At 38.3% G+C, this 22,792-nt stretch overlaps 1 protein-coding gene across 1 annotated transcript in view; it reads left to right on the forward strand.

Moving 5' to 3' along the window:
* The first annotated feature begins 2,544 nt into the window (after window positions 1-2,544).
* The window catches only part of NIT2 (nitrilase family member 2), a 29,059-nt gene continuing 8,811 nt past the window's right edge, over window positions 2,545-22,792 (forward strand). Inside the window, exons 1-7 of the mRNA XM_051985190.1 lie at window positions 2,545-2,671; window positions 5,293-5,411; window positions 7,757-7,877; window positions 9,965-10,053; window positions 12,862-12,955; window positions 14,443-14,517; window positions 15,925-16,003. Of these exons, the coding sequence (XP_051841150.1) occupies window positions 2,644-2,671; window positions 5,293-5,411; window positions 7,757-7,877; window positions 9,965-10,053; window positions 12,862-12,955; window positions 14,443-14,517; window positions 15,925-16,003 (605 nt within the window). The 5' untranslated portion in view covers window positions 2,545-2,643. The remainder of the gene's footprint in view (window positions 2,672-5,292; window positions 5,412-7,756; window positions 7,878-9,964; window positions 10,054-12,861; window positions 12,956-14,442; window positions 14,518-15,924; window positions 16,004-22,792) is intronic.

Raw genomic sequence — 22,792 nt, forward strand, 5'->3', positions numbered from 1 at the left:
TAGACTTCTCAATGGATAATCCATAGAAATTCATTATTTTTCTCTTCAAATCTTCCCTCTTTTCAAACTTCATGATTGCTGCTGAGTGCACCACCAGCTTTTTTCAGTTTTTCACTTCTCACAAGTCAGGTATTATCCTTGACCCCTCTTTCTCTCTCTTCTCTATTTCCCATCTATTGCCAAAGCCTATAAATTTTACCTTTGTAACATTTCTCATAAATGCTCTTTTCTCACAAACACTTACACCACTCTGGTACAAGCACTTCTCACCTCAGACATGGATTGTTGCAGTAACCTATTGGTCTCTCTGCTTCAAGTCTCTTCAACTCCATTCCATCTTCCACTCACTTGTCAGTGATCTTCTTAAAATAAAGATCTGATCTTAACACCCTCAAAGACACACACCCCCATTCAGTGAATTGCAGGGAGTCTTTATTCCATAATCAAGTATAAAATCCTCTAGGATTCAAAGACCTTCATAGCCTCTTGCCTCTCTCCAGTTTTACTTCTCTTTGGCTACTCTGGGATTCAGTGATTGCTGTTCCTTGCACAAGAGAGGACATATGAATTCATTTTCACTAGCTTTTCCCCATGCCTGGAATAATCTTCCTTGTCTCTGCTTCCTTTGGCTCCTTTCAAGTTCCAGCTAAAATCTGAGTGTTCTTTTTTTATTCATTATCTCTTGAGTTATCCTGTACATATAATTTTTTGTATAGTTTCCATATCACTCACTCATTAGACTAAGTTCTTTAAGAGTAGGGACTCTTGCCTTTCTATCCTTGGTGTTTATCATGGAGTCTGATACTTTGTAGATGCTTAATTTTTTTTATTTTATATTTTGTAGTGTAATGCCAGAGAAACTGAGGCAAGATGGAGATTAAGCTTTTAATATTTTAACAGTGGAGAATTTGGACCAGCAAAAACCAGCTGGCTGAATGGGACTCTTGTCTTAAACCATCCAGCCGGGAGCAATTAATTCCAGAGACTGGGTACTTTTTAGGAAGGATCATAACTTTTTAATCCTGACAGATTGGGGATCAAGAAGGTCGAGAGCAAGAGACAGAGTCTAGGACAAGAGATAGTGAGCACTACCCCCAGGCATTTGAGATAAGCCATCTGGAATTTATAAACTCACTGGAATGTGAGAGTGACCAGAGCTTAATGGAGTAAGGAAAAAGGGGGAGGGTGACCATAATATTTTATTCAGGATATAGCATAATAATTCAGGGAAACAGGTTTTATAGTAGTATTGATGAGGTCTAGATATGGGGTACTTAAATGAAATTAGGGTTTAATTGAGGTCTAGTGGCTGGTTCAAGGTACAGGGAGTCAAATAGAGCTCTCCTGCAACCTCTTTGGATTCGGCACAAGGATATGGAGTTAAATGAGGTCTAGTAATGGCGCAAGAGTCCCCTGTAAAGAAATTTACAAGCCCCAAAACCTAGATTGATAAAAGAGGTTTATTATGGAGTTTGGAAGTAAGGTTAAAGTCTAGTTAAGGAAATAGATGAGGATAAAGAGAGGAAGGCACCGGAAACAGGGTTCCAGTGGACAGAGAGTCCTTGGGGTGCCAAGCGTGGTGCCAGTGTGTTTCAACCTTCTGCAAAGAGAGGGCTCCAGCTTGACTCTTTTATAAGGAGAGATTTAGCTAAAGGGGCTTGTGGATGGAATCCCGAGTTGGCTCCTGGATGGGTTTCAGCTGGGGCTAGAGTTTGCTTGGTGGGGGTTGGGAAACCTGAGCAGATCATTAGAATAGGGGCTGGGACAGCCCAAGTTGGCTCAGATCCCGATCAGGGCTGGGACAGGCCCAGATCTTCTATTGGAATTCAAAGGGATGCTTCTGGCCAGGATTTGTGAATCAAAATCCTTTCAACGTGTGAAATCCGAGTTGGAACATGGTGGAGCCCAGCAACCTATGACGAACGAAACAGGCGCCACCTTTAAACTAGCACCATGCCTGGCATTCAGGAGGTGTTTAATGGTTGCTAGATTAAAGTTGACAGTTTAAATCCTTTTTCAAGGTGCAGATTCCGGCCTCAACTTTGTGTATTCCATCCCTTTCCATTTATCTCCCCAAGCGGGGGCCAGCAAACACTTGAGTTGGGAGCACGAGCATTTAGTAAGCACCTATTCGCAGTTCGAGGGGCTCTAGGGAGCCCACAAAAACGACTAGACTGCCCGCAAGGGGCTTACAGGTTGGCGAGAAAAATTCCGGGAAAATCTAGTCTGTCGAGAGGAGCGAGAACAGCCCGGGCAGTCCTCGGAAACCCCTGCGGGGAGCGGGCAAAGCCTGGGCCGTATTGGGGTCACTCGCAGCAACGAGCCGCAGCGAGCCCGTGGGAGGGTCCTGGAGGGAGACAGCCGATACCGAAACCGCAGCGGCTCCGCCTGCAGGGCCGGGAAGGCTGGCGAATCCTGGGGAGCCCGAGGCTGTCGTGGCCACGCCTAAAGGGAGAAAGTGAGCTCCGCCTCTCCTCCGTCCCGGCTCCCCTCTCTCCCCTCCTCGCTGTGGGCGGAGCCATCGCTTCCTGCTTCCGTTTAAGAGCTCGTGCGTCCTTCACGCTCAGGCTTCGTGCGTCAACCCTTCTGCACCTTCTGTGCGTCTCGCCGCCTCCCCTTCCTACGTGCGGGTGCATTTCTTTCATGGAACCTGGGTCGAAAATGATGGCTCGTAAGTGCGGGGACGGAATCACCCCGCCCTTGTCCCCCGGAGCGGGTCCCCGAGCCCTGGAGCGGGTCCCCGAGCCCTGGAGCAAGCGGGCTCTCGGGCAGCGGGAGCTGTCCAGAAGCCGGGACCGGGGTCGGGGTTGAGAGGCTGCTCCCGAGCCAGCCCGAGTTAGCGGGGCTGGGCCGCCCGCTCTTCTTGTCCCGCATCTCGTGCCCTAGCGTTGGGGAGAGAAAGCTCAGGAAGTGGAGCCAAGAAGATCTGGTTCAAATCCCGCTTCCCACACATATCCAATCACGTGATCCTCGGCAAACCACTTACCCTCTGGAACTCAGTTTGTGAGAAATGACGGACTTGAGCTAAAGAATCGCTCAAGTCCCTTCCAGCTTCAGAGCCGGGATTTATCCGGAATGTCAGTACTGTGGGGATCTAAGGAGAGGCGTTCGAGAATTGGGGACTGAGCCTGCGAATCCCGCCCCTCATCTTGTACAGAAGTTCCAAATCTGTGGTCCGAGGTTTTTTAAAAAGCATTTGAATAACTCAGTTATTCAGTTGCTCAGAATTGCTTTTCCTAATAATTCAGCATTTTACATTTTATCCATTGGAAAGCATTCTGAGAAGAGACCCCCCCAAGGCATCCAGGACGCCAGATTTTATCTAAAAAGGGAGACAGGTTTTTAAAGAGATCATTTATAGAAATCATTAATCTCTCTTGAGTGGGAATACAGTTTGCCCATCGGAAGTTCTCCTGAGCAGGAGACTTTCTCCTGTTTCAGGAAAGATAGAGATTTTATACCAAAATTATCAATGGGAAGGGAGGGGGAAAATGCAATCATTTTCAGGATTTGATTAAATTCCTATGACAAGCCCACAAATGCGGCACAATATGGGTGTTCTTCAATCCTGTGGGAAGGGTTCTTTCAAATCACTGGATTCTTAAGTTGGTGGGGGAACAGGCCAGAGTTCTATGACATTCTACAATCTTTGATTCACTTTACCTAACATATATGGGAGAGCTGATTTCAAACATTTATCGATGATTTCAAGCTGTTCTGTGATTTCTGATCCCAAGCCAGAAAAGGCAGCTTTGAGAGATCTAGATTTTTAATATATTCATTACACACATCATCTTGATAATTATGAAAATCAAAATTTTTCTTTAATATGTAATCCTTAATCCTAATTATTCGTTGTTTTAAGCTGCTAATTGATAACATTCCTGTCATTTCTGGATTTTGTGTTCTTTAGAAAATAATTGGAGAATCTGTCTCACTCTTCCATTTTTTCTTTCCCTCCCCCCCCACCTTAAAAACTTCCAGTTTCCCTAAAGTACTCTTTGATAGATGATGTATTTTTTGTCAAAACCTGAAGATGTGGGGAGCTTTGTGTTCTGAACTGTGTATTTTGGGAGGATATAACTAAGCTCATGCTATCACTACTTTACTATGATTCTTTTAGGCCAGATTTTCTCTCAGTTATCATTTATAGATTTGTTTGAGGGATACATTTTAAAATGATTTACAATTGTGTTCTTCAGAAAAAAATGTCTAAAAAATCAACAGTCAACTAAAAATAAATGTACACACATACTCTTAAATTTAATCTACGTTATCAACACTTAAGTTTAACAATCAACAAAACAAAACAAGAATATAGCTCAAGCTGCTTGAGGACTTGATACCCCAACTGCTAGTGTCTTCCATCTCAAACTACTTTGTATTTTTCATTACTTTTGTATATACTTGTATATACACATACAAGTTATTTTATTTATATAAACTATATAACATATATAAATATATTTTTATATATTTATAAAGATATTTGTGTATCTTCCCCATTAGAATGTAAACTCCTTGCAAGGAGCAATTGTTTCATTCTATATTGATAGATCTTCAGTATCTTGCACAGGGCCTGATGCAAAGTAGGTACTTCATAAATTCAAACTGGACCTTTGCTAATCTTTTACAAAAGGCATTGTTGTGTAATGTTAAGACTTGGAGCTGAACTTTAGGAGATCTGAATGCTAGTCTTGACTGCTGATAATTTAATTCGGAGTAGTTTCCTGTATGTAGAATCAGGGTCTGGGTTCAAGTGGTAGTACTTCTGTTTACTATCTGTATGATTTGAAGCAAATCACTTAATATCTTTGACATCACTTGGTTTTTTTAGAAACTTTTTTTTTCAATGATCAGAAATCTGTTTTCTTTCCCTTCTGTCCTCTGGTTCTTGAAAAATGAAAGCTGAAAGTAAAGCCTTTGTAACTCATAGGCATGGTCAGACAAAACAAGTTCCTGCATTGACCATGTTCAAAAAAATAGGGCTTGTTTGCATTCTGAGTCTTTCAGTTCTCTGTCAGGTAGTAGGTAGGATGCTTTATCATAAGGCAATTGAAATTATGGTTGAGCTACATTAATCAGAATTTTAAAATCTTTCAAAGTTGTTTGTCTTACAATGTTGTTATATAAATTGTTTTTCTGAGGGTGAGGAAGGGAAGTTGTCCCACAGTTTTTCAGAGCACTTGATGTTTATGCCCTCCACTTCTATCTAGAAGTTTTTTGTATGCTTTACATGTATAGTAAATGTTGCCTTCCTTAGTATTCATTTTCCTTTACCTGTGTTCTTAGAATTTCGTTTGGCCCTCATCCAGCTTCGTGTGTCTTCTGTCAAGGCAGATAATCTCACTCGAGCTGCTGAGTTTATCAAGAAGGCTGCAAGTCAAGGAGCCAAAATTATAAGTCTTCCTGTAAGTATAAAGGGAACATACCTAATCAAATTCTGACTCTCATCACACAATTCAGCTCCAGTCCTAGAAGACCTAGGGGAAGGGTATCAGAATATTATTTAGATTGATTCTGCTTATTCACCAGTATTATCCTATATCTTTTACAAGTTATTCACTTAAAAAATTCTTTTATAAAATCTCATTGCCCCTCTAGTGATCAAATCCAGTGGCTTTTTCTCTTCACCTTGACCACTGTAGGCTACCCCTTGACACAGATAATTTTTTTTTTTTTGGCCACTACTACACTTACTTAATTCTTTTTAACTTTCCTGTCTCTTCCTAGACCTTCAATGTGATTGTTCCCCAAAAGTTTATCTGTGTTCTTATTTTTACAATCTCTCCTTTGCTTATCACCTTTGTAAATTTAACCCCCTGCCATTAATTTCCAAATCTGTTTTCAGCCTTAAGATTTCCATTCCCTACAGACCTGTTCTTATTTTCCCCTACTCCTTACTCTCTCCTCCCCCTTCCCTCCAGCCTCTAGATCTGGGCCTTCTTATTTTAGGCTCAGTCATTCACCCTATCTTTCATGTTCACACATCAAGTTTAATACATCCCTTTTTGACATTTCTCATAAACAATCCATTGCCAAGTGCTGATGCTTCTGCCTCCTCACCTTGAGCACATCTGACTTTTTCCTTCTGTTGCTGCTCTCACATTTGTAAAGCAGGCCACATTCACCACCTTTTATGTTACTGTTACAGCCTCTGAAGAGGTTTTTTTATTTCTACCTTTTCATTTACTATTTACCTCTCAAGTTGCCAGGAAAATCTTTCTCACTCATACAATCTGGTTATACCCCTTCTTTGCTCAAAGATCTTCCATGTCCTTTTTATCTGTCAAGCACTCCTTTTTTTTTTTCCTTGACAAAGCCCTTTACATTAAAGAGTTATCTCTCTCTCCTTACTAGCCCATAAGCTTCCTGAAGCAGGAGATGTTTTAGCTACACTGGTATCTGAATTACTTGGAATAAAAAAAGGCAAAAAATCAAGTCAGCAAGTCTTTAATAAACTCTTAAATGTGCCACACCTACACTGTATTAAATGCTAGACAAATTATGAATTTGTTAATTAATGCAATAAATCTTTTTTTTTAATTAAAGCTTTTTATTTTCAAAATATACACATGGATAATTTTTAGCATTTATTGATACAAAATTTTGAATTCTAAATTTTTTCCCTCTCTTCTCTCCACACCCTCCCCTAGACAGCAATTAATTCAATATATGTTAAGTATGTTATATGTTAAACATGTAAATCTTACAACTTTTTATATTTTTAAGAAACTTTAATATACAGTATATCCTTTGGCTACAGTCACTTATTTTACGTGATTTGGCATTGACAAGATCTGATACGTGTTAATTCTTATTTATTAAGTCACACTTTTATCACATTGGATATTAAGTGTACCTTGCACAATCAATTTTTTTTGTTTTTTTTTTTTTTGAAGTCTAGTCCTTATAGCAAAAAATACTTTGCATGATACTGTTCAGTCCTGTCCCTCTGTAGTCACTCAGCAAATGCTTGGCAAAAAAAAAAAAAAAATTCTTCTCGAGACAAGTTTAGAACATGCCTGATTTTTAAGAACAGATCATTGAAGACTGGCTCTTAGTTGTGAAAGGAAAAAAAAAAAAGACATGAGGTAAATTCTCAGCACTGTTCCATCTCCCTCTCTTAGAGTTATGTCATATTTATATAGATATTTGCCTATGTCAGTATTTATGTAAGCAGCTGTGGAAAAGAACAGATAGAAGGGAATTTTCAGCAAATTATGAGAGTAGTTTTTATTTCTAGAAACATAAAATCACAGATGTTCACTCTGTTCTAAAGATCACCTAGTTCAATTTTCTCATTTTTTTAGATCACCAGAAAGAAGAACAAAGAGGTGGCTTATGGTATAGTTAGTTGTTCAATCTTTTGTACTTCTTTATAATCCTGGGTATCTCAGTCCATATGTGTGGAGACTGTAATGTCCTAAGTCCCAAAGATTGATGATATCAGCAACAAGTCTGTAAACCTCTCTTAGACCCCTATGGCTTTCCTTTAAGATAGAACTCTGATGAGATAGGAGCTGAATCTGTCTCTTGGTCAGCAAGGTAAGGCCTGGGCCCATAAGGCTCGCCTCATTGGGAATGGGTGGCATCCTCTGTTTCAGGGCTGCTGTGGCCCTGAAGGGCCATGTGGGAGCCGACCCTGTTCTAGAAGACACTGTTCTCTTCAAGTGTTCCAGAAGAAGGCTTTTAACATCTTCCCCCTTCTCCCCTCTCCTCCCCCCCCCCCCCCCCTTTTCTCCTTCACTTCTAGGAGTGTTTTAATTCTCCTTATGGCGCAAACTTCTTTCCTGAATATGCAGAGCCAATCCCGGGTGAATGCACAAGAAGACTTTCTGATTTAGCCAAAGAATGTCAAGTTTATCTCATTGGAGGTAGCTTTCTGGGGCCCCAGAGTTATATATTTTTGTAAAAATTTGTTTGGTGGGATTCAAGTTCATGTCCATGTGGGTGTGCCACACCTGGAAGTAGTTCTTATGGGACATTTGCTTTTAATCATTTTTGTTTTCTGGTGTTAAAAATTTTTTTCTGATTTGGAATTTTTCCTGTCCTCCCCTATTGTCAACAAACTAATGTTGAAGACATACTTTTCCATACTGTAGGTTTTCTCAATAAACATTTTCCTAAGCAATACAAAAATGATTTTCTGAAAATGTTTGCTATTTGGCATATTTATCAGAAAGAGATGAAATATAAATCATATCAACATGTGTTCAGTATATTTGTATTGTGGGGTCTCTAATGTGAGGGGTAAAGAAACTTCTCTCTTGGAGACACATAAGTAAGCTCAACATTAACTTAGGTTAATTTAGGGAGATTCTTTTGAAAGAAATTTTTTAAAAATTATATTTATTGTGATAAAAGCTTTTGCCACTCCCTTGTGAATGTGTTATTGTATAGTTCTATTGTTTGATGTTGTGTATATTATATTTGTTACATATGATGAAAGTAGCTCAAGAAAGACAAATATGGATATATTGTAATTTGCATATGGGAGGGAATTCCCACTTTTATGAGTCACAAATTCATCTGAATGTGTGACATGTAGATACCTTCATTTTGCAGGTAAGGAAACTGACTCCTAAGGAGGTTAAACAATTTACCTAAATTTACACAAAATGTGGCAGAGCCAAAACTGGTATAAAAAATCCCATTGCTTTTTTCCATTTTATCATTATAACATACTGATCTACTTTGCTTTAAAAATTAGAATAAGCAGTTAAGATTAAATCCAACAGTTTTAAAAAAATGCTTTGTTTTGCTCAGTTAAGCTTAAGAGGCAGAAATGAGAGAAAAGCATGGAAACACAGTGCTGGTGATTATATGGAGGAATAGGTACATTTATTTATTAGTGGCAAAATAACAAATTTGCACAATTTTTTTTGGAGAGCAGTCTGGCAGTAAAAGTTACAAAAACAGTAGTACCCTTTGATTAACCTTTCACTGTTGGCAGTGTGCCCTGATGTGTTATTTAAAAAACAACAGAAAATTTATCTGTTGAAAAATTTTCATAGCATTATATGTGTGTATGTGTGTGTAACTGGAAAAAAAAAACTGGTAATGATATAAATTCCCCACACTGGGGTTAAAGAAATTGTGGTTATGGAAAATAATACTATCAACATTGATGAGGAATGCAAAAAAATCTTAGGATCATATATTTAGTGTTGAAGAATAGAAGCAAAACAAATCTGGAAAAACCTTTATGAAAGTTATGCCAGGTTTTAAAAAATGGTAGAACCAGAAGACTGAAATTTATACTAACTATAACCTTACACTAAAAGTGAATGAGAATAAACAAAAGATTTCTTATAGGAACTTTAAAAAAGTAAGTAAAAAATTGTTAGGCTTTATAGGTTGAAATTAATTTAAGTAAAATAAGTTAATAGAAAATTTTAACTAGTTGTATTGACATTCAAAATTTAAAAAAAAATTTCACTTAAAAAAAAAAAGAAGTAGAGATGGAAAATAAACTCTGGAAATCAGACTTTTGTCACATTGCCATCTTGTGGTCTTTTGGGATATTGCTACCAAAAACTTAAAAATTTTGTTTCATTTGAAGACTTCAAGACCTCAATGAAAATAATTTCTCTTTATGTTTGTCCTATAAGCCAAATGAAAATTGAGAGCTGGAGGTTTTCTATCTCTGATATAAAGTTATAGATTAGTGTCTAATTGCTTAAGGGTAATATTTACATTAGGGAACATTTGGATTCTTTTAAACCTGTTTTTGTTATTTGCCTTAATACTATTTCTCATACAAATGGGAACTTATTTCTAGAAGTATATATAGTGAGAAATAACACTTTGGAAAGTATGTGATCAAATAGTCTTATTTTGGGCACATCAGAAAACATTGATAAACCATTAAATCACTTTACACATGAGAATTGAAGTCTGATATGCTGCATTCAGAAAAATATTGATGTTATATGTGTTTTTTTTTCCCTTTTAATGAAAGGTTCCATTCCTGAAGAAGATAATGGAAAATTTTACAATACTTGTACTGTGTTTGGTCCTGATGGAGCTCTCCTGACAAAGCACAGAAAGGTAAAGGATGTGATTAAGTCTCATTTGTCCTTTTTGGTGGACTTCCTCCATTTTTGTCTTTGTGTGTTCCATCCCTTGCACCTAGAAGATTCTTAATAAATGGTGATTAAGTTTAATTTAAATACCTATAGGTAAAGATATCTAGTAGTCAGTGAAGTGGGATTGGAGTTCAAGAGAGAGAGGTAAAAGGTAAATTTGGGAGTAATCTTTTTGGATGTGTTATATAAATCTATGGAAGAAAGAGAGATCATTGATGGAGAAAGTATAAAGAAAGAAGAACTTCTGGAATAGATTATCCTTACTTAAAGGGATGAGAGAACAATGATGATTTGTCAGGGAGATTGAGCAGGAATGGTCAGAGAGACAGCAAGGAGATCTGGAAAAAAACCTACTACAGAAGTCAAGGCAGGACAGATCTCTAGGAAGAGAGGAAGTCAAGAACAGGAAGAGCTGAGGATTTAGCAAGGAAGGGAAGATTTCAGAATTTTGGGAAGATAAGTGCCAGAGGTTAGAAGACAGCTTAGAAGCCAGCAGTTGATAGTTGCCAGTATCTTAGTTTGACAAGAAAATTTAGTTCAATTTATTAAGTGTCTTTGTCATATTAAGTTGAAGGGCTATAAAGATAAAAGAATGATGGTTCTTGTCTCCTCTAGGTATTTACCTTGTACTAGGACCAATTAAATATAGGAAATATACAAAATAATTACAAAGTATATAGGGAGCTGGGGTTAACAAGAGATAGTGAGGAGAGGGAGAACATTTCAGGCATTGAGGCAAGCATTTTAGAAAGGGCTGTAAGTTCCAAACAGGAGTTTGCATTTTATTTTAGAGTGAGGAGAAAGTTACTAAAGTTTCTTCAGCAGGCAAATGAAACATTTAGGCCATTGCTTTAGAATTCTTAGTTGACTAGGTCTTTGGAGAATAGATGTGGAGAGGAGGAATTGAAAACAAGGAGATCAGTCTCTTAAACTTGAATTGTACTGGGGGAAAAAATCCAATATAAAAAGATATGCCTGGAAACAGCTAAGATAATAAAAAATGTGTGTGATGGATGGGTGTGGAAGTGGTAGAATTCAGATGAGCGAAAAGTGTAAATAATTGAGAATGCCTGCCTGAAAAAGATGGAGTGTTTCAAATATGTTTCATTTCCTTAGAAAGGAGAAGCAACATGTCAGGGAGTTGTATCAGCAAAGCTGAGGATCCATTTTGTGGATTTTGTTTAGTGCTGGACTAAGAAGTTTTTATTCCAGAGTCATTAGGAAGATGCTGAAAGTTGTTGAGCAGAAGAGTCCTAGATGGAGATTGTTTTGGCAGCCAGGGAGAGGAGAGCTTGGAAAGGGTATCTGAGCTATGTGGTGAAAGAAGAGGAGGACACGAGATGTTAGTGTAGAGGAAGCAAGAATGAGACTTGAAGGTGAGGACAAAAAAATTGACCAGGTCACAAAATTTGAGAGTAGGAAGAGGTTATCTATTGAACCCTCATACACAAGGATTCTCCATTCTAACATACCTGAGAAGTGTCATTGCCCTCGTTTTAAACATAGAGCTCATTGCTTTTCTAGGCATCCCATTCCACTTTTGGTCAGCTTTGATGACCAGGAAGCTTTTTCTCACCTTCTACCTAAATTTGTTTCTTTCCAACTTCCACCAGATTTTCCAGATTTTGACCTGTGGGATCAAATAGAATAGTCTAATTCCTCCTTCACATGATTGACCTTCAAATAATTGTAGACAGCTGTTATGTCTTGTGAATTTTCTACAAGTTAAACACCACAACTTCCTTCAACCAATTCTTATTTGGCCTGGACTCATGGGTTCAAAATTCAGGGGCTAGGGAGGATGGTGATGATCTAAAGGGAAGAGTAAGTTTAGGAGGATTAATAGGGATATAATTCAGGAAGGGCATTGAGGGTGGACATATAAATTTGAGACCAATTTGTGTAAAGACATTACTCAAACTCAGCATTGGTGATAAGATCATGGAAGAGGAGAATGGAGAGAAAAGTGAAGAGGGGTGGAGTATGTGGTGTATACATACAGGCTTGAGGAATGGTGATAGCTGATGGTCACACAATGGATCTAAGAAATGGTTTAAAAAGTAGGAGTCTTCCCAGGAGAGAATAATTTCATAGAAGCAAAGGTAAGAAAGAATGAAGAGTTGACCACATCAGGGTTATTAGAAAGATCAAGGCGGAAAAGGACCGAGTAGAAATCATCAGGTTTAGCAGTTTAAAAAGATTTTGGTAACTTTGGATAAGGTATTTTCAATTAAGGATCCTCTGTATGGTGAGGGGTTGAGAAATGGGTGAGATGCAAAAATAGAAATGAAACAGTTTCTGCCCCAAGGAAGCATATTTTCTACTAGGAAGGGATGGGGGGAACAGTACAATATATGTACAAATAAATAGGAAGTTTTATCTAAAGTGATGCAAAGTAGTTTTTTTTTTTTCTCCCATTGCAAAGTAATTTCTAGAGAGTAAGAGTAAGACTGAGAGTGAGAGTTGTGTGAATGTAAATCTGTGGACAGTTCAAAGTGATCAGCAAAATCTCTGGGTCATACCAGGCACTAGGATTGTACTTTGAAATGAAGGCTATAGGAGCCGAGGGAAAGAAGAAAGAAGATTCCCAACATGGGATGGCTACTGATACCTTCAAGGCATCAGAGTCAGAGATTCAGTGCTCAGGGAAAGCTACCAGATCTATTAGACAAGAACAAGAAATAGAACTGGGAAGGGGGATGTGTAAAATACTAATTTTTGAGGACTTGTGAACATTATTTGGTAACCATATCAATTATTTTTGAGACAGCTTCACTTGTTTGACATTGATATTCCTGGAAGGATTCGATTCCAAGAATCAGAAACGTTGAGTGCTGGTGACAGTCTCTCCATTTTTGAAACCCGTATGTACCAGAATTAAGTGTGGCCTTATGGCCTTGATCTTTGGGTTGCTTCTTTCTCACCCACTTGCCAATGAAGAATAGCAGGCTTTCCCCCTACCTGGGTTTAGTTTTGATGTGACTCAGTGCTTCTTTTACTTAGTCAGCTAATTTTCCCAACCCTACCCTGAACTGTAAGAGCTTAGAGTTAGCCTAGTCCAATGCCTTCATTTTACCAATGAGATCCCCAGACCTAGAAAAAGCGATTTTCCCAGAATTACAAAGCTAATAGAGTTATCAACATTTTAACCTAGATCTTCTTACTCCAAATCTAATCAGATTTTTCCTTACACCAAAGCAATTTATTTTGCAAAACTTGTTATAGGTATGTGGCTAGCACAGGCAACCCAGGATAGTAGTGAGAGAACTGGTCTGAGAAGCAGGCAGGCCTGGGTTCAGCTCCTGCCTTTACATATACTGCTTTGTGACCCCAGGCAAGTCTCCTGGGGCCTCAGGGTACCTTAAAAATATGAATGAACCAACAGCTGCTTTCTGGTTTACATTAGGATTTTCTTCTACCAGTGAAATCACAAGAGTGGAACAAAAATATCCCAAAAGTCCCATCTGCTTCTCCCTTAGAAGGGCTGGCCCATATTAATAAGTACTTATTGACCAACCATCTGACATACCCTGGGTAATAGAATAAGTATGGAATGAAAAAATTCCTCAGAGGAACTGGACACTGAGTTGCTTGTTTGCCTGCTGTTTACTTCAATCTTCCCTCCAGCCAGGTCCTCCCTCCAGAAAGGTATAATTTAGGAAAAATGAGGAGAGCAAAATTAAAATCATTTTGCTCTTTATGTACCATCTCCATTTTTTTTAAACTAAAACAGCTAAATATTTTCAGATTCTAGCATAGTTCTTGGGAATCTGAAGGCTATTTTGTGTCCTTATCCATATCCATATTCTAAATTGAATGGATCAGTTAAGAAGCATTTATTCAATTTTTACTAATGTGCTAAGAATCTTATTAGATATTGAGATGACAAATTTAGAAATGAAATAGCGCTTGTACCCTCTGCACTTATGTTCTTTCAGAAGATTTAGGTTGTCCAGGATTCTGTAGACTAGGGGTTCTTAACTTTTTTTGTAGCCTGAACCCCTTTGGCACTTTGCTGAAGGCTCTGGGCCTTCTCAGCAATGATTTTAAGTGCATAAAATAAAATGAAATCATCATAGAGTAAAATCAGTTATATTGAAATGCAATCATCAAAAGATTAAAAAAAAAAAAAAAACCACCTAGGCTATAGGCTGTAGTTAAAAACCCTCACTGTAAGCCAAGCTGGGCTATATCTGGGTTAAGGAGGGCCTGAACCTGGGCTCCAAGTCCTCTTCTCTTACTGAAAACTCAAAAAAACTCCCTCTCAATGTCACTGTTGTGTTTATTGTTACATTTTCCTTTGCTTAATGACACTGACTTTTTGTCTGTATCTCATTTTTCCGAGAAACAGCTTACTGCAAAGTGGGCGTGGGGATTTGCTATGACATTCGCTTTGCTGAACTTGCACAAATCTACTCTCAGAGAGGTGAGGACATTTTGTTATGACTATTAAACTACTTAAAAAGCCTTGAGTTTTGGCTTTGGAGTTGGTTAAGCCTGAGTAAGTCCCTGGTCAGTTAATAAGTAGAGGGAAAGCACTGGATCATTTTGACATTGGGGAATGGAAATGCATAAGAATCAAGTCATCAAGCACTTATTCAGTATCACCATGTGCTGGCCATTGTGCTGAGTTCTGGGGATAAAAGGTGAAAAACAAACCTTTTCCTGCTATCGGGGAGCTCACAGTCTAATGAGGGAGAAAACAAGCAGATAGCATGTACAAACAATAGATTGAACAATTTGGAGATAATCACCTTTGTAGCATGCTGGACATATTCATCTAATCTTTGCCTGAAGGTGTTCATCAGCCAAACCACTGCCTCCTTAGGCAGCACCTTCCACTCTTGGACATGGCATATTCATGGCAAATTCATGGGGCATACCTTCAGAATTGGTCTTCCCAGAAGCCTGGTTCCCTCCACTCAAAAATACCTTTACTCTTCAAAATTTCCCTTGAGCACTTAGTCCAGCTCTCTCTTTTATTACTCAGTTGTGCTGACCTGTTTTTATAGTGAACATTCCTGGTAAGTTCCTTGAGGACAAGTCTTTTTTCATTTCTTTTATTCCTACTACCAATTAGGGAGTCTAAACAAAGACCCTTAAAAACTACATTTAATTGGGATGGGAAAGGGAATAAACATTTACTGTGTCAGGCACTCTGCTAAGGATTTACAGTTATTATCTCATTTGATCCTCACAGTGACCCTGGGAGATAGGTGCTGTTATTATCACCATTTTACAGTTGAGGAAACTGAGGCAAGTGATTCTTTTCAGGGTCACACAATTGGTAGGGGTCTGAGGCTGGAGTTGAACGTAGGTCTTCTTGACACTAGACCCTCTATCCCCTGAGCCACCAGCTGCCTCAAAAATTGGCATGCATTTATTGAATTTATTATGTATTTATTGAATGTCTATTATGTGTTCAATGCTGTGAACTTTTGGCAAAAATAGTGGTAACTGGGTAATTCTTAATGTCCTCCATGAACTTGTCAGGAGTCACAACCTCATATCATGAAGCAATAGAAAATGATGAATTTCTTGCCCACAAGCAATTTACAATTAACATTCAGATTGAAATCCATCATTTAGAGTTGAGAGAGTTTGGCTTAAATTGCAAATGGTTCCCTTCACTTTTCTGTGGAGCATCAAACTGTAGGTGGTGATTACAAAAATAGGGGATTTGCTTTTGAAGAGTTTTGTGTCCACTGCTTGTGTGCTGACCCAATTGGTGTTTTCTCAAGGTTTGGGACTGTGAGGTGTGCCTGGTGAGGAGCAATGACTTGTTCCGCACTGACCTCAGACCAATACCAGCTCTCATATCTCTCTCTTTAAGGTTGCCAGTTACTGGTGTACCCTGGTGCTTTTAATCTGACCACTGGACCAGCACATTGGGAGCTGCTTCAGCGAGGCCGGTAAGATCAGACTCTTTTTAAGAGCTTTTTCCTCCTGAAAAAATTTCCATCTTGGTAGATCGCTGACCCATCAGGATGACACCAAGGAACCCCCACCCTGAGTTTGGTTGCAGGGGGCAGATCCAGCAGGGAATGTTCCTCCTTGTTGGTCCCTATGTGACTGCTCCACTTCCCCCCTGCTGTGATGCTGCGATGCTGCCTGGGCTTGGGACTGGCATCCAGGATCTAGTTTCTTAAGGCATCATGGCCTGTGGGGCATTGGCCTTGGAATATCTGCATTCAAATCCCACCGCAGAACATCTACTGTGACTTGGGCAAGTCCTTTAACTTCGGTCTGCTTTAGCTTCCTTATCTGTAAAATTGTGGCAATAACAGTACCTGCTTCACAGGGTCATTGTGAACTTCAGGTGAGATAACATACATAAACTATTTAGCATAATTTAGCATAAACATAATTTAGCAAACTTTAAATTATTAGAAAAATTTCAGCTATTTTAAAGTCTGTTTTTGTTCTTTGGAGAAAATGGATAAAATGCTTTGTCCCCTGTCTTCTATCCACATATTTATTCGTGGTTGGAGAACTGATAACCAACTCTCATTCTTATAATGATAATGCTTTAAAATGTATTAATAACCATATTTTTTTTAAATTAGAAATTTGTGGTTTCAATGGTGTTGGAAACTTTTGGTGAGAAAATTCTCTCTTTCCCAATGCCCTGGAACTGAGTTTGAATGAGTTGCTAGACATAGAAAAATTAACTGACTTGCCCCAGCGTTATACAGCTGGTGTGGGGAGCACAGGACTCATACCCAGAGCTTTAGGGTTCGAAGGACTCGGAGGCCAGCTCTATAACACTCATGCAGTGCTGCTTTCAGTAACTATAATAATTAGATTTTCTTTTTTTTATACTTTGCATTTTTAATGGCATTTCAGTTTTCCAAATACATGTAAAGTTTTCAATATTACCCTTCACAAAACCTTGTGTTCGAAATTCCCTCCACAGACAGTAAGCTGTCTGATAAGAGATTAAATGTGTTCAGTTGTTCTAAATATATTTCCATATTCATCTTGCTGAAATTTTTTTTTAAATCAGATCAAAAGGGAAAAAAACACAAAAAAACAAGTAAAACAAACAACAACAAATAGGGTGAAAATACTGTATTTTGATCCATATTCAATCTCCATCATTCTCCCTTTGAATGCAAATGATACTTTCCATCCCAAGTCTATTGGAATTGCCTTGAATCACTGGATTTCATTAATTCCCTTGAAATTCTTGACCTTTTTGTCTTCCAAATTCGTCCAAATTGGAGTATTTGGTCTAATAATTTTATTATTTTTTTCTACCTCTATAAAGTAATTTCTTGACAGTTTGATATAGTATTACTAAGTAGATTAATTTAGGTAGAATTGTCATTTTTGTTATATAGCTCAGCCTACCCATGATCATATTATAGTATTCTCTTGGATGAAATTATCAATTGTTTCTATGATTTTGTTTTACCCACTTATTCTTTTAGGATTAGATTATTTAGTTTCCAATTAATTTTTGGTCTATTTTTCAATGGCCCTTTTTTACACTTAATTTTTATTCCATCATGATCTGAAAAGAATGCATTTACTATTTCTGCCTTTCTGCATTTTATTGTGAGGTCTTTATGCCCTAATACATGGTCATTTTTTATGTGCATGCAGTGTACCTCAGAAAAAAATGTATATTCCTTTCTATCCCCATTCAAATTTCTCCAAAGGTCTATCATACTTAACTTTTCTAAAACTCTCTTCATCTCCTTAACTTCTTTCTTGTTTACTTTGTGGTTAGATTTATCTAATTCTGATAAAGGGAGGTTGAGATCTCCCACTAGTATAGTTTTGCTGTCCATTTCTCCTTGCAACTCACGTAACTTCTCTAGGAATTTGGATGCTATATTACTTGGTGCATATATGTTTAGTATGGTATCTTTTAGCAAGATGTAGTCTCCTTCCTACTCTCTTTTAATTATTTTGCTTTTGCTCGATTTTGAGATCAGGATTGCTATCCTGCTTTTTTTTACTTTAGGTGAATTATAATAAATTCTGCTCTAGCCTTTTATTTGTACTTGGTAGATGTACTCTGCTTCAAATGTGTTTCTTGTAACCAATATATTGTAGGATTCTGGCTTTTAATTCATTCGGTTATCCACTTCCATTTTATGGAGAGTTCATCCCATTCACATTCACAGTTAAGATTACTAACTGTATTTCTTGCCATTCTATTTTTTCGATGTTATATTTTTTTCTCTCCTTTCACCCTTTCCCTCCTCACCAGTCTATTGCTTATAACCATCACATCCTTCAGTTTGCCCTCCCTTTTTCCATCCCCACTCTTCTTATTCCTTTCTCCTTCTACTTCTGCTCTCACCCCCTTTTCTTTTCCTTTTCCTTTCCTATTATCCTATAGGGTGAGAAAAGTTTCTATACCAAATTAAGTATGTATATTATTCCCTCTTTGAGCCAAATCTGATGAGATTAAGATTCAAACAAGGTTTGCCTCCCTCCCTTCTTTCCTTCATTTGTAACAGGTCTTTTGTATCTCTTCATGTGATGTAATTTACCCCAGTGATCTCCCCTTTCCTCTTCTCCAGTACAGTCTGTTTTCTACCTGTAATTTCTTCTTTTATATCATCACATTAAAATCAACTTATACCTACGCCTTCCAAGTATACCTCTCCTAACTGCCCTGACAAAGATAGTTTTCAAGAGTTACATGTATCATCTTACCCTGTAGGAATGTAAATATTTTAATCTTTAAAAAAACAATTTTTTTCCCTTTTTTTTTTTTTTTTTTGCCTTATGCTTCTTTTGAGTCTTATGATTGGGGTTCAAATTTTCTGTTCAGATCTGGTCTTTTCATCAAAAATGATTGAAAATCCTTATTTCATTGAATGTCCATATTTTCCTCTGAAAGATAATGCTTCTTTGCTGGATAGTTGATTCTTGATTGTATTCCAAGTTCCTTTGCCTTTCAGAATATCATATACCAGGCCCTTCAATCCTTTTAAGTGGGAGCTACTAGGTCTTGGGTGATCCTGATTGTGGCTACTTGATATTTGAATTGTTTCTTCCTGGCTACTTGGAGTATTTTCTCCTTCATCTGATAATTCTGGAATTTAGTGACAATATTTCTTGGAGTTTTCATTTGGAGATTTCTTTCAGGGGGTGATTGTTGGATTCTTTCAATGACTTTTTTTACCATCTAGTTCTAGGATGTCAAGGAAGTTTTCCTTGATAATTTCTTGAAAGACATTATCTAAGCTTTATTTTTCATTGTGGCTTTCAAGTATTCCAATAATTCTTAGATTCTTTCTTGTGGATCTGTTTTCCAGGTCAGTTTTTTCAATGAGATCTTTTACATTTTCTTCTATTTTTTCATTTTTTTGATTTTGTTTGACTGATTCTTGATGTCTCATTGAGTCATTCATTTCCATTTGTCCAAATCTAATTTTTAGTGAATTATTTACCTCCTTTTTGCATTTGGCCAATTGTACTTTTAAAGGAATTGTTTTGTTTATTGGATTTTTCACCAATTATATTTTTTAAGAAATTATTTTCTTTTTCCATTTTCACTAAATTTATTTTTGACATTTTATTTCAGTATATATTTTTCCATTTCATTAAATTTATTTTTAAAGTTATTCTCTTCAGTCAATTTTGTGTGCTTCCTTTTCTAAGATGTTGGCTTCTCCCCACAAAAAAAACCTTTTATAACGCTTCTGTAAAGCTCTCATTTCCCCACCCCCCGCCCCCATTTTTCTTCCATCTCTCTTTTAAAGATCCCTTTTGAATTCTTCCTAAAGAGGCTGTGAAGCCAGTTCATATCCTTCTTTGAGGTTTTACCTGAAAACATTTTGCCTTTGCTGTCCTCTTCTGGTTTTGTGTTCTGATCTTCTTCTCCGTTTCCATAGTAGCTCTCTATAGTCAGAGCTCTTTTTGCATTTTTGTCTACTTTTAAAGGTTAAGGTTTGCTTTTAGGATCCAAGAGAGATTGTCCCTAGTTTCCTCTGCAGGATTACAGGGGTTTCTTACTGACTGCGCTATGGCCAATGGTGCAGCAAGCTTCTCTCCTGAGGTAGGTGGGCCCAGTCAAATTCTGCCTGTTATGTTTCTGAAGTTGTGTTGGATATCTCAGTTGTTCTGCTGATCCACTGGCCTTCGGTGTATTTGGCTAAGAGCCTTCCGTTAGAATCCCTACATTGGGCTTCCTTGTGTTGGGCTGTGTCCCCCCTTGCCCAACAGACTTTCCTGAAGTCTTTCCAAGATATCTTAAACTGAAAAACTATTACACTCCCAATGTTTGTGGGTTCTATCGCTCCAAAATCTGTTCAGAGGCTTGATCCTGAGGAAAGCTGTGGAGTGCTCAAGCAATGTCTTGTCTACTCTCACCTGTCATCTAATCAGAGACCTCAGTCCATCTCTCCTAACCTGATTATTTTACAGATGAGGAAGCTAAGGCCCAAATTTGCCTGTAGATACATTGTTGATTCCTACATTCCTAAGTTCCTTTTGCCAGTTTATGAGCATGGGGTTAGAAAGAGAGATAGTGGGAATTGTGGATGGTTGGTGTGTGATGGGTCTGGATGGCAAAGACTGCTAGAGGAGCAAAAAAGTGTCAGCTCCTGAAGGGCAGGATCTGTTTTACATTTTGTCTTCATACCCCTAGGGCCTTCTGTAGTAAGTACTTATTACAATATTTTGGGGTAAAACTTCTTAAATTGTTTTGTGAGCCCTTCTGGGGTCTTAGAACTGAATGTGGGAGTCATGAAATTATGATTTATTTTCAGTAAATGCTTGATATGTATACATATTTTATATATCCACATAATGTAAACATTTCTTGGGAGAAAAGGGGTCATGCATGGAAAAAGTTTAAGAAGCTTTGAGCTAGGGGATCTTTGGTCTCATACAGGAGAATTTCTCTCAAACTTCACATATCTAAACTGATCCAGGACTGTATGCCTTGTGAAATGTTCATCTCTACTAATAAGGGGTGAGAGAGAGATGCCCACTTAATAAACTGGTATCTTTTCTTAGGTTTTCTTGAAATCACGAGGAATGACTGACTACAGAAATAGGGGGTTGTGAAATCCGGGTTAGCTCCTTGGAGGCCTCAGAATCAGCCGGAATCAGGATAAGCAAAAGTTCTTGGTCTTTAGGGGGAGAAGTGAAGGGGATCGACAAAACTGCCACAAGCTCTCCACCAACCTCCCTTCTCCTAGTTCCCCTCTAAAGTGAGTCTGGCTTGTCTCACTCCACTCTCTAATCCCTCCTACGATTATCTGTATATGCCAAAAGATCGAGTCAGCATGGAATAATGAGAAGGGCCATTTTTCCAAGCATATGCTAATAGAGTTACTGTCCAATAGGTGATTTAGCCTTAAGTGCTCGATTGTCTGATTCCAGTGCACCTATTCAGAGTTTCAGCCCTTTATATCCCACTTTCTTTTGTTTTAGAACACAGGTGGTCATGCCATTCCTGACTTCTCAGGGAGGTGAGAACCCCAAAAAGGAGGGGATCACGCCCCCCACTGACATCTCAGGAAGGGAGATGAAAAGCACCAAAGAGAAGTGGGGGTTGCTAGTGGGTTTCTGGGCTGATAGGTCTTATTTGAAACAGGTATGCACAAACCCATCAGAATGGGAGGTATTACACAAGCACACAGCAATAACACAGAGGCTATTAGTGGTGACTTTCCCCACAGTCAGTACAGACTCAATGTGGTGCAACAGACATGAATTGTATATGCAAGTAGTGATATAACAAATAATATAAATCAATATGGTATTATAAGAGATTTCCAGAAGTTCATACACCTTCTTCAACAGCCAAGAAATAGTCCAAAACCAATCTATTGTCCATTGCTTCATGTGTCAGGGAATCCAATAATCTCTGCAAATTTTTGAAGTCCTGCAACAGTCTTTTTATGTGTTAGGGAATCCAATGATTCCTGTAGATTTTGAAGTCCTGCAACAGTTTTATCATTTCTCAGAAAATCCAATGATTCCTGAGGGTTTTCAAGTCCAACAATTTTTGATGTCCATGAGTCAAACCCCATATGCTCTTTCAATGGTGGGCACAGTCAGCAATGGAACCAACCAATGTTTTTTGGGTCTTGTCCTTTGTTTCAAGGGTCTGCTCCATCTCTCTCTGATGGACAAGACGAATACAGCTCATTGGCACCCATCTGATTCCTTCTCCATCTGTAGAGATACAAGCAAACCTTCTCCCCCAAAGCAGTTAACTTCTCTGGTCCCTTCCATTCACCACTTTCTGGGTATCTCCACATCACCAGGCGATTATCTAAAGATAATGAAGCCACTCGTACTGGACACTGCCCTTCCGGTGGGTTATAAAACCTGTCTGCCGGAGCCAGTGCATCATTGTCAAAAATCAAGAAGCTAATAGTATAAAGAGCTAAATTTAGAAGTTCTCTAGGGTTACCTGTGGCTCCCCCTTTCTTTTGTTTTTGGAGGAGCATCTTGTCTCTGTTTCTCCTCTCTACTATTGCCTGTCCTTGAGGATTAAAGAGTATGCCAGTGGTGTGTAAAATCTTATACTGTGCACAAAAGTGTGCATAATGTTTAGAAGTATATGCAGGTCCATTGTCTGTTTTTATGGCCTGTGGCACACCCATAATTGCAAATGCTTGGATAAGGAATTCAGTGACCACTTGGGCTGTCTCTTTTGCTGCTGGTATTGCAAAAGTGAATCCTGAAAAGGTGTCTACCACAACATGGATAAAAGACAGATG

Source organism: Antechinus flavipes, chromosome 3 (genome assembly GCF_016432865.1).
Source record: "Antechinus flavipes isolate AdamAnt ecotype Samford, QLD, Australia chromosome 3, AdamAnt_v2, whole genome shotgun sequence".
Classification (NCBI taxonomy): domain Eukaryota; kingdom Metazoa; phylum Chordata; class Mammalia; order Dasyuromorphia; family Dasyuridae; genus Antechinus; species Antechinus flavipes.